The sequence below is a fragment of the Palaemon carinicauda genome, chromosome 31 (assembly GCF_036898095.1).
Source record: "Palaemon carinicauda isolate YSFRI2023 chromosome 31, ASM3689809v2, whole genome shotgun sequence".
NCBI classification, from domain to species: domain Eukaryota; kingdom Metazoa; phylum Arthropoda; class Malacostraca; order Decapoda; family Palaemonidae; genus Palaemon; species Palaemon carinicauda.
In genome coordinates this window covers 26618868-26631367 of record NC_090755.1, presented here as the reverse complement: position 1 = coordinate 26631367, position 12500 = coordinate 26618868, and the positions used below count along the sequence as shown (strand labels likewise).

The window sequence follows — 12500 nt, the reverse complement described above, 5'->3', positions numbered from 1 at the left end:
GTTTTAAAAGCATTCAATGAAATATCAAAGTTTTGGTGTGAAGGGTTTTTGTAAACATAGCGAGTACTGATAAAAATTCTCTTAGAGTTTTTTTAAATGGACCTGTAGTAAGGTGAAAAGGTATTTGTATTGTGATCTGGTTATCTATTTTCATTAAGCAACAAACTTAAATATTGTATTCAGATTTAATTTAAAGTGAAACAAGTGATTGTATAATTTATATAAGTATTTCTTTGTTTAGCTTGCCAGCTGTAACATATATGATATTATATGTTTGTTCCCAGACCCGGGAACCATTTTATAATATATATATATATATATATATATATATATATATATATATATATATATATATATATATATATATATATATATATATATATATATATATATATATATATATTATGATCACGGGTCTGGGCATCAAAAATATATATCATATATTACGGCTGGCAAGTTACACAACCTCTCGAGTTCCAAACTCACCTGTTTGTTTTTACATAAATCTGTTACACTTGAATAATACCCGAGATCTGAGAAAATTATAGAACTCCCAGTCGGTAATATATAAAAAAACACTGAATATCCAAAGGTCTCTTAAGTACACTCAAAACAAACTGGGTAATTATTATTAAGAACTATTCAAAACAACCTCTTACTTCGATTCTTAAACAGGGATACAAGAGAGTTCTGTAAGAAACTCTGGTGATCGAAATAATATACTCTTTACAAAAATAAACATATTCTATAAAAAATTACAACACTTTGAAAGAATTTACACTAAAAATGAATCACTCGAAATATTAAATCTGAACAAAACTTAGAATAAGACAAGAAAATATTACACTTTGAAAATTATACGATCACTTGTTTCACTGGAAATTAAATTTTACAATAATATCTAATCTTGATAATTACTGAAAAAGGTTAACCTTTAACACTCTAATGATTAAACTCTTATTGAAATTACATAAAAGCAACTGATATACTTACGAGTTCTTAGCTCACACAAAGTTTCCAACCAGATAGCAATACAAATACACTTCACGTTTTCACTTAAATCTCCCAGGGCCAGTTACAAAGATTTATATAATACCAGCACATACAATAACACAATAAATTTGAAATCAGCTACAAAGTTTCAGTAACGTTTTAACACACTACACATGATATATGTTGGGTATAAACTTATTCACTTTGGAGAGGACACACACTTGAAGCACTTGCGAGAGAGAGGAGGTTGGCTCTTTCACTGGATAGGCTGAATCTATTCTGCTGCTATGCATCCCTGGGGGCATATATATATTGACTTAGTAACTTCTAGATTATTCTAGGTCAGGGGGTCTAGGTCTGGGGCTGAGCCTAGCAGCATAAGGTTGCCAAAGATCAGGTCTCAGATGCATACCAACGCACCAGCGAGGCGACTTCTCAGCTAACTCCGACCACCTTCGTCCTCGAAACATTAAAAAGAGGATAAAACTAACTCTGGGTTTTTCAAGAACCTTCCAAACACGTGAAAAATATAAGAATGGCGTAATCTCTCGCAAAACATGATGCAATACCTCGTAAAAACATAAGAAATACATAATCCCTCAGTCATATCTCTTATGGTTTGTACAGCACACTTAATCCAGATTGCATAAGACTTCGTAACGAAATGTGTGAAATAAAAGTTAATTCTTAAAAATAACGTAAACTTACATACACCAACTTGAATGAAAAATTCAATGAAAGGAACGACGAAAGTCTTATGCAATTTACATACAATCACTTATACCTACATGAGAGGAGCTCATCTTACGAGCTGGCTATACACCTCTTGAGTACACAAATAAAATACATGAATAAGATATTTACTCTACACTAGACCAGCTTCGTAAGAATATATATACATATATATATATATATATATATATGTATATATATACATATATATATATATATATATATATATATATATATATATATATGTATATATGTGTATATACAGTATATATTATATATATACATATATATACATATATATATGTATATATAGTATATATATACATACATATATATGTATATATATATATATATATATATATATATATATATATATATATATATATATATATAATACCTTTAAGACAAAAATTAACTATTTTTTTCATATTTTTTCTTTTAAATCTTTTATTTATATCAGTTGTGACAATCATAAGATCAAACCTATTGTGGCACTTAGAGAAGTAATGGATGTCGAAGAAAACTTTAATCTTTAATATGTTATATTTTATACGTTTCTGAGACATTACGTATATTCCTGTAAACTTTTTAATGATAATGCATTCAATGTTGCAAACTTGTACCAAAAAAATAGAGCCCCTACGGCCACCCATACAATTTATGTACGGTCTAATCCCTTGTAGGCTATTTTGCCCGTTTCAAAGGTTTAAAAGCCCATCATGAATGGCAGAAGCAAGGGGCAGTGACATTGCCCTAACAAGCAGGACAATGCCCTAGAGACTGAGCATATATATATATATATATATATATATATATATATATATATATATATATATATATATATATATATATATATATATATATATGATCAGCGGCCAACAAATCGCCCTGATACGAGAATAGTTTTAGATGGTTTCAAACTATCAGAACCTAGATACATGTCTACTGTAGGCTCTAGAGCCTTTAAATATGCAGCCCCGAGACTATACAATAGGCTCCCACGAGACATCCGAATGCTTGAAGATATTAAGGCTTTCAAGAGGAAACTGGAGACTTGCTTATTCCATGAGTGTTTTGACAGTGATGATCAAACAGTAAGCGAACTATACGCATTGTGAAATGTTAATTGCTCCCGAATGAACATCATAAAACAACCGTGGAGGTCCTTAGCCCACAAAACCCACTGGTAAACTCCTCTTAACACTTTCTAAATTTGGTCATACATTTTTCATTTAATTTTTCAGTCATTAGAGGAGTACATCATTCAAACAAAGTTAAATCTGAGTGTTATAACATATCCAAATATGTAAAAAAGAAATATACAATTGCATCTCACATTTACTAGGTAGCACTTAGAAAAAAAAAAGAGAATTAAATATGACTAATTAGTAATCACTAACTTACTAAGGTACCTTATTAATATAGATCGTAAATAAACATTGAATAGAAATTACTTTGCAATAAAATAGCGTGGAAAATCATAACAATGACTACTAGACAATGCAAATATAAAGTAAAAAGAAAAAAAAAAAACGACTGCACCAAAGAACCACTACCACAAACAGATAAAAATATATTAATTCAGTAAAAAAAATACCGTACAAAATCACCAAAAACTTACAGGTTATCGAAATATACATGTACAGTTTAAAGAAATACCAAAAATTACTGCAATAAAGCATGAAGGAAGTCAAAATATTAAAGTACAGTAAAAAAAAAAAAGTATTAAATTAGCTGTACTAAAGCAGATCAAAACATTCAAGCGCAGTGTAAAAACCCAAATCCAAATAAAAAAAAAGCAACTTCAAAATGACTTTAGTAATTACATCATAAATATATACATAAGAACTGAAATATACAAATACAGTAAAAAAGAAAAAAATAGAATGAGGGCCCGAGGTAAAGCTGGTCAAGGAGGAAAGATCAGATGTTTAGAACTATTAACAGTACAGGCACTACCCGGGGCACGAGGGTCGGGCTTGTGTAAGAACTGGCCTTATTATATGAAAAGAAATGGAAGTGGACGAAGCAGTTCCTGTTTTCCAATAAGCTATGGCCACTTGGCAGATGGTACAGTACACATCCCTCGCAGATATTGGATCTCTTCCTTCTTAGAACACAGCTTGTAATTAAAATGGACGATCAATGACATTTAGTTATATATAGTTATTGCGAACTTTTATAGTCAACAAAGAACATTAACAAATACAAGCAACGTAAAGATAAACAGAAACGAAACAAACAACTATCGTCAGGGAAAGTTCACTTAAGGGAACCCCATTTCCACACAAAAAACATGGCCACAACTATAGGCTTACAATTAAAGTTTCTTATCCAGAGGAAATTGAGGTTCGACCATGAATGGTTTAACTCTCGCAGTGAATAAAGGTTAAACTCACTTAAATTCCGTAGTGGGTTTTGGCAAGAATAAGTCAAATCCTCGTAGTAGATGGGCTAATCCAAGATGATGACGTTATGGCCAGCAAAGTCGAAGGATGTCACAGACTCATAAGAATCATGTGGTAAATCCTGGAAACTGCATGCGGGAATAATTACATCAGAGTACATGGGCCGTCCCGTTATCTCATAAGCCCGACTAGGAGTACGTGAAATAAAGTTATATTATTACAAACGGAATCAGCAACAAAAACTCCACATCGTATAAAAGGGCATGGGGTAAATTTTTCCGTCCTTCCTTCAAGCAAGCACACAAGGAACTGGGATCTGAAATACTTATTCAAGCCAAAATAACACTGGCGAAAGTTTACGATAATCACTCTAACTACCATTTCTACGTTAAACAATTCCCTTAAATTGACCATCACCAATAAAGAATGCCAAGTAAAAGGTATTTACTTTGATATAAGAACATTTATGGAATTTTTTAATAAATTATAAAAATTGATTATACAAAAATCAACTTTATTATAATTTTAGCTTTTTACACATCTTGCAAGTCTAATTGTTGCAAACAAAAATCTGCATATGCCACTCCTTGGTGTAATGCCGCTGGATATCGTTTGACATTTTGGCTTTCTATCTCCTCTTTGGCACTGGCATTGGCTCTTGCTGTAAAGAGAGACACGTTGCTTTTGGTGTCATAGTCTTCTGACTTCTTGAAACTCGCAAGAGGTCAAGCTGGAAGGTTTTGAGAGGCATGGGCTTCTCCTTCAAGGCCTAGTAGTCTTTCTTGTACATTAGCCTGGCATAAGTCCAAGAGGTATACCCACATAGCTTGGTGTACGTACCACCATCTGGTATGCATAGGAATCTTGTAGAGGTGGGTCAGCATATTACTCTTGTTGATGCCTCCCATTTCCCTTCGTTCTCCTTGATGACATTGGGTCAGGGAACCTCCACCTTCTATATCTGCTGCTTATTCTAATGATGCATTGATTTCATTGGTGCCATCCTACTATCTGATGAAAAGACATACCAATTCTATTATCCTTCTATTATATGGTAAGAATCCCTTAAGAACGGTAAGTCTCCTTCATCCCCCCAGGAACAGCTTTCTTGTCCATTTTTTTGAGAGATGTTAGCGGAGGATAACCAATTCTGTTGGTCCTCGCATTGCCTACATATCTGCAACTAAACTGGTCCTTGGTAAACCATTTGTCTACATAGATAGCAGACTACTATCATTTCCAGAGGCCGTGTCATAGTGTTTTTCCCAAATATCTAACAAACCGGCTTATGAATTTCCATGAAACTACAGCAATGAATGTTTCAAACATTGGCCTAATTTTTGGTGGTACAATGAATTGACAGATGTGCTTAATGAACCTGTTTACTCTTAGAAAAAAGAGGAACTTCTTCCCTTCCTTCAGAGCGTTTCGAAGAAGTGTTACTTAATCACGTAACTGTGATGCAGAGGTTCCCCCAACCCTCCTTCGGTGTTTACACCTATGGCTATCCTAGTACTCCCCCCCCCTTCCTTATTGCCTTCTTTCCTTCATTCCCATTGTTATTAGGCTACCGAGTAAATCCCTGTTAGGAAAGACTGTGTACTGCACATATAAAATGAGCCGGAAGAGCAATAAAATGTTTTATGGTGGTAGATAATGATTAGATGGTTAACACAAATTATCAAACATAATAGAAGAGGTTTAGAAGAGGGTTGTGGAATCGCACTGAGAGATATTCTACTCGGACTCCTACAAATTTTAGATTTGCGACTAAAAAATAAAATAGAATAAAAAAATAAAATAAAAACATTAGTAGAAATAGAACATTTTTTTTCCCTTGAGAGTGATGATGAGTAAAATGTATAAGTGTCCATTTCTTGTTTTTTTTTTTTTCATCCCTCATAAATCTATGGTTTCCAGCAATTGGTGATAACATTATTTTGGAAAAGCAAAGCTAATGAATACTTTGATGCGAGTATATCAGCTTGGCATGTAGACAATGTCAATGGATTGCTCAAAGTAAGGTTGATTGGTTCATTAATTGAAGTCTGGTATAATTCCAGTGACAAAGTCGCAATGATATTTGTCACATACCTTTTAAGTAACAAAAATAGGTACTGGTACTTATAACGTAAATAAATCTATAAAACTATAGGTTGAAATATAATAAATCTTATGTATGTATGAACATACACACACACACACACACACACACACATATATATATATATATATATATATATATAAATATATATATATATATATATATATATATATATATATATATATATATATATGATTTCAAAATTATTTATCAAATGGCCGATGTCAATGCCCTTATATGAAACATCTTTTAGAAGTCTACCTTCTAAGGAATTCAAGCTACTCTCTCTGGTGAAATTGATATGATAAATTATATCAAACAATGCTCTCTGTCATTTTCTTCCTGGCAATTGATGTATCGAGTAACCTGTGTTGTATGGAAGAATGAGTCCTACGGCTTGAAAACTATATTTCTATTGCTTTACCAACACTCGCTTGAAGTGCGAAGTGTAGGGTTAGCATGGCTTCTTTCGTCTCCAGTCATGAGTCTCATTCTTGATCTTCAATGTAAGTGAGTGGGTAAGATATAAAACGTTGGTCTTGTGTTTAGGTAAAGTCTAAAGTCACGAATCACATTACGAGGTATGCTGAACTTTTACTGACAAAGAATTTCGTATTGCTTGGGGTAGGTCATATGACAATTATCTATGGAGTTTACAGGCGTTTAACAATTCGGGGATGGGAGGTACGTACAGGGGAAGAAACGTTATAACAACGTAACTGAGGGACGTCGTCACTTTTGCGAATGTGTGGGTGGCTAAGACTGGCTTTAGCCTCATTTTCTTAAGTAAAAAAGTTAATGAAATGTAATTGGCAATGCACAGTATTTCCCAAAATTAGGCCATTGTATGAAGCGCTCCCTGCTTTGATATCATGGAAATCCATCAGTTATTTTAGGAGTTATTTAAAAAAAAAACTATTACACGGCCTCTGGAAACGATAGTAGTGTGGTTTATTCGGGGTCCTAACAAGAGTGATAATAGTTCCTACTGCAGGGCAGACCCCTCCTCTGTGAGATTTGTCAGATGAATGGAGAATATAGTCTCTCCCTGGTTGAGGAGCATGTCATGAATGAAGTCATTATTGTTTGCCATACAGAACACCTTGTACCCCCATTTGTCAGGTGTGCTTTGAACATATTGCCGTAAGGATCTGGCCCTGATCCCCTTGTAGGCCACCATGACCTCATCCACTGACTGCGTAGGTATTTCAGCCACCTCCAGGAACACTGGTCACATCATTGAAGAGTAACCAAATCTTGAAGAATTGATCAGTGGTGGTCCGGACATTCTCATTATTGTTGAAATGGATAAGGGACCGCATCAGCAGGAACATTTTGGAAAGTATTACATCTGCTACCTGAATGACTGGTAGTCCTTGATGCTATGCATATGAACGATACCCATGTAAATGATTATTATACTAATGACATCAGTGGAGAAGGCAGTGCCAACACCCATTTACCCAGCATGGAAGTTTGTCTGGTATACAAAATTCTTGCCAACAGACTGTGTAAGCATGGTCTCGAAGTATGTATACGGGAAATGGTGGCTACTGAAACTCCAATGCAGAATATTGACCACAGACACAAAAAAAAGTTTACTTGTTTCCGCTAACAACACACTAATTGCAATCGATCACTAGGAAACACAATTATTTAGCGATACATGTGCTATGTTAAATTTTCAAAAACTAATTATAATTAAAGGCGGTAGAGGCTAGCAGAGAGCAGGAGCGATTCTTGGTAGATGTTTGTGCTAGAAGGCTTTAAAGACACTGACTCCCTTTACATTTGTTTCCCCAGGCCCACAGGGCCTTGCATGTGAAAATACTAGGACGTTCTAATTCAGCAAGTATAGACTCGAAGTATGCTTCAAAAGGCTGAAACAACATGGCATGATCTATGTCAATTTTAGGTGGTAGATTGGCCAGGCACCAGTCACTCGTTAAAGTACTACTTCTAGAAAGTCTATTGGGTCTTTTGACTGGCCAGGCAGTACTACATTGGATCCTTCTCTCCGGTAACGGCTCATTTTGACTTTGCCTACGCATACACCGAATAGTCTGGCCTATTCTTTCTACATTCTCCTCTGTCCACATATAACTGACAACACTGAGTTTACCAAAAATTCTTCTCGCTCAAGGGGTTAACTACTGCAATGTAATTATTCAGTGGCTACATTCCTTTTGGTAAGGGTAGAAGAGACTCTTTAGCTATGGTAAGCAGCTCTTCTAGGAGGAGGACACTCCAAAATCAAACCATTGTTCTCTAGGCTTAGGTAATGCAATACCCCATTGGCTTCAACTGTCTTGGATTAGAGTTCTCTTGCTTGAGAGTATACTCGGGCCTGCTGCTCTATCTTCCTCTTGTTTTTTAAAGTTTTTATAGTTATATATGATGGATCTAATTGAGTGTTGTTACAGTTCTACTTTGATTATTTATTACTTACCTTATAGTTTATCTATTTCCATGTTTCCTTTCCTCACTGGGCTATTTTTCCCTGTTGGAGCCCTTGGGTTTATAGCATCCTGCTTTTCCAACTAGGATTGTAGCCTAGCTAATAATAATGATAATAATAATAATGATAATAATAATAATAATAATAATGATAATAATAATAATAATAATAATGATAATAATAATACATTCATTTGACTTGTAAAAAAATGGTAAAAAATGTATCCCATACAAGGCACCTTCCCGTTAAAGGGTTAATATTTTCAAATTTACTATACATTTCTTCTGTTCAAAATATCTAAAGAGGACGACTAGACATATTTCAATGCTCATTGAACGTTTGTAAAAGAATACAAAATATCTTTAGGGTCAATATTTGTTATAAGTAGAAATAAGCTGGACTAATGCCAGCATAGATTTGTGTTCGGGTAACGTTAAATGACACTGCTATTTTCGTAATCAGAATTATATTGATTGTTGTTTCTTATAGCGTATTCTTATTTTTTCCTTTGGATTACACACTTGTTTGCAGTATAAAATTGATATAATCTTTTCTCGTTATAGAAAAAGCTATATCAATAACATCATCCCTTAAGAGTGTCCAAAAATATATAATATAACCAATGAAAAGGTATTAGTGTCGGTAACAATCAATTTGATTCACTAGAAAACGCCCCAATAGTATGTTTCACTACATATCCTGTTTGAAATCTTCATTTGCGCTTCTCTTCACACTGAAGTATGAGATTAAATCACTGATAGGAAGGAATAAATTAAGTACTCTTACATATTTGTGAAAAATATTTTTATGAGCTAATATGGAGAGAGAGAGAGAGAGAGAGAGAGAGAGAGAGAGAGAGAGAGAGAGAGAGAGAGAGAGAGAGAGAGAGAGAGAGAGAGAAGTAATCCTGATCATCACACCTTACAAAGGTTCATTCATAGAACATATTATCTACTTTTTCACGAGGAAACTGGAAAAAAAAAATGACCACCAAGTGAGATTTTCTCCAATTCATGAATAAAGAATTTCTAAAACAACACTGTCTTGAAATCACATCAGAAATTACGGAAGTAGAAGATTTCTATGTCCAATCTAAATTATGGTCTACAGATGAGAAAATTTACTATAGATTATACCTGCGAAGAATTTTCCCTTGAAACAGTTTTCAATTATATTTTTATTTTTGTATGTCAATAAAGTTTTTTCATGTTTTTGTTTTGTCGAAATCATGAAGAAAGTCTAATCTTCATCAGTACTGTAAGCTGGGAATCAATTTGATATTAACGAACACGTACAGATATGAAATCATTCCCCCTAAACACAACAATCTCTGCCATATTCATCTTCAACTGCTGTAAAACACGAATGTCTATTGTATGCTTTAAAAGATGAAGCAATCCCATAAACAATGCTAACTACATTTTCTGCCCAACAGCCTGTGGATTCTGTCGTCTGCCTTGTGGTTTTATCGTAGCGAAATCAGAGGAAGATGTTCGCGCTTCTTTTGATTGCGTCCGCGCTGGTTGCAGCCACCAATGCTGCAGAGGTAAGCCTGAAAGAATTGAAGACTCATGCTACTTATTACTGTACCCTACTCTATAGTGTATTTCAGAGCGATTATATTGGGAAGTGTAAAACTGAACTTGAAATTCTCGTGTGGGGGGATAGGGATTTAAATTGTTGTGGGGAGATAATTATAGGTTTGAATGTGGGTGATCTTTCTGACTGTATGTGTTTTTGGAAAGGTCATTTCTTTTTTATCGTGGACTATATACGGGATTGCTTTTTAGCATGCGTTAGTATGAAGGCTTTGCAAGTTGTATTTGTTCCTGTACTTTACTTTTCACAGTGCTTGAATGTGTGATTTAGCACCCCATTGTGGTTAGGTATGTGTATATAATTTTTTTTGGTACTTATTCATTTCATTTTGTGAATATATTCGTTAATGATTATGTAATAGACCTTGGGTGCTCCTGTGTACCTTTGTGATCATGGGATTGTGTAATTGTGTGTGTGTGTGTGTGTGTGTGTGTCCTACGTCTTATGTTGTTTGATTACTTGAGAAAATATTTAGATTTTCAGTCAATTCTTCAATGAGAAAGTCCCCTGTGTCATTACAGTGTTGACATCCCTGTTCATATGTAGTTCTTACATTTCGTGTAGCTTATGTGAAGTATATATAACAATTTACTATCACTCAGTATGTATTTTGTATACTGCATACATATACATGTAAATAAGAAAAATAGATACCTCATTGTTTGTTTCATTCATGAGATACTTTCAGAAACTTTGAAATATCTTGAGGTATTATCAAGCAGTTCGTTTTGATTTATCGTCGTAAGATTGTTTAAGTTATCCTTTTAAGTGAAGAATCAAGTAAACAATTTCTCCTTTAGGCTGATCCTGTGAAAATTGGTGTTTACGAAGAATCCTTCTGTCCCGGCTGCAGATACTTCGCAACACGTCAACTCGCTCCTACATATGAGGAGTTGAGGGATATCATGGATGTATATTTGAGTGCTTACGGAATGGCTCAGGTAAAATTCATTCTATATTTCATAACATATTTATGCATATATCTACAAGTATACACGGGGCCTACACACCCATACATATAAATGTACATATATATATATATATATATATATATATATATATATATATATATATATATATATATATATATATATATATATATATATATATATATATATCATAGACTCTTTTAAGGAAGGACTGGAACGTCAGGACCTCGGGGTTTTTAACTTGAGTCTGAAAGATTAACTTGAGTCTGGACTAAAATGACTTCTAGAAGGGCTAGAAACACGTTCTCTGGATCAAAATGGGGGTTTTTGAGGATGGTGAGTTCAATAGTAACATTTTAAACACCACCTGGGGTCATCTTCAAGGTCTAAAGGTCATTTATCAAGGTCAAATTTGTGAATTTTGATAATTTTTGCTCGTTTTTTGTGTGTAACTCATAAATGGTGAGAGATAGCTGATTATAATATGAGGCAAGTCTGCAGAGATGTCCGAATTTAATATATATTGTCATATATCGTCCTTCAAGAAAGGACTGGAACGTCCCCTGATCGGGGTTTTTAACTTGAGTCTGAAGGATTAACTTGAGTCCTGGACTAAAATGACTTCTAGGAAGGGCTAGAAACACGTTCTCTGAGTCAAAATGGGGGTTTTTGAGGACGGTGAGTTCAATAGTGACATTTTCAACACCACCTGGGGTCATCTTCATCATCTTCAAGGTCAAAAGGTCATATTTCAAGGTCAAAATAGTGAATTTTGGTCATTTTTACTCGTTTTTGTGTGTAACTCATAGATGGTGAGGGATGGCTGATTATAATAAGAGGCAAGTCTGTAGTTCTGTGCAAATTTAATATATATTGTCAAATATTGTATTACTCAAACATTCCAAACAAGCCCTAAAACAATGAAACACTAAAATAAGAAATAAAGAACGGTATTTCTCATCACAACAAAACTCAAAGACATTAACATTTGATTAGATGAACATCGCTAGACAATATATATTAAATTTGGACAGAACTACAGACTTGCCTCTTATTATAATCAGCCATCCCTCACCATCTATGACCTGTACGCCCCCACTCCTCTCTTTTTCTTTATATGAAATGATTCTTACATTTATTTCCTAGCATTGTACAGGGAAACAAATTTTTGTTTGTATTATATTTTAATAATGAAAGCCACTCAAACAAATAATAGTACATTCCAGTAATTAAAGACGAAACATTTGGTTCAAAGTGACTGAAAAAAAGTTTGAACA

The 12500-nt window shown here is 34.0% G+C and overlaps 1 protein-coding gene across 1 annotated transcript in view; it reads left to right on the top strand.

The window, feature by feature from the left end:
* Nucleotides 1-12500, top strand: part of LOC137624368 (gamma-interferon-inducible lysosomal thiol reductase-like) — a 26144-nt gene that overhangs the window by 1742 nt on the left and 11902 nt on the right. The window contains exons 2-3 of the mRNA XM_068355074.1: nucleotides 10131-10241; nucleotides 11095-11235. Of these exons, the coding sequence (XP_068211175.1) occupies nucleotides 10185-10241; nucleotides 11095-11235 (198 nt within the window). The 5' untranslated portion in view covers nucleotides 10131-10184. The remainder of the gene's footprint in view (nucleotides 1-10130; nucleotides 10242-11094; nucleotides 11236-12500) is intronic.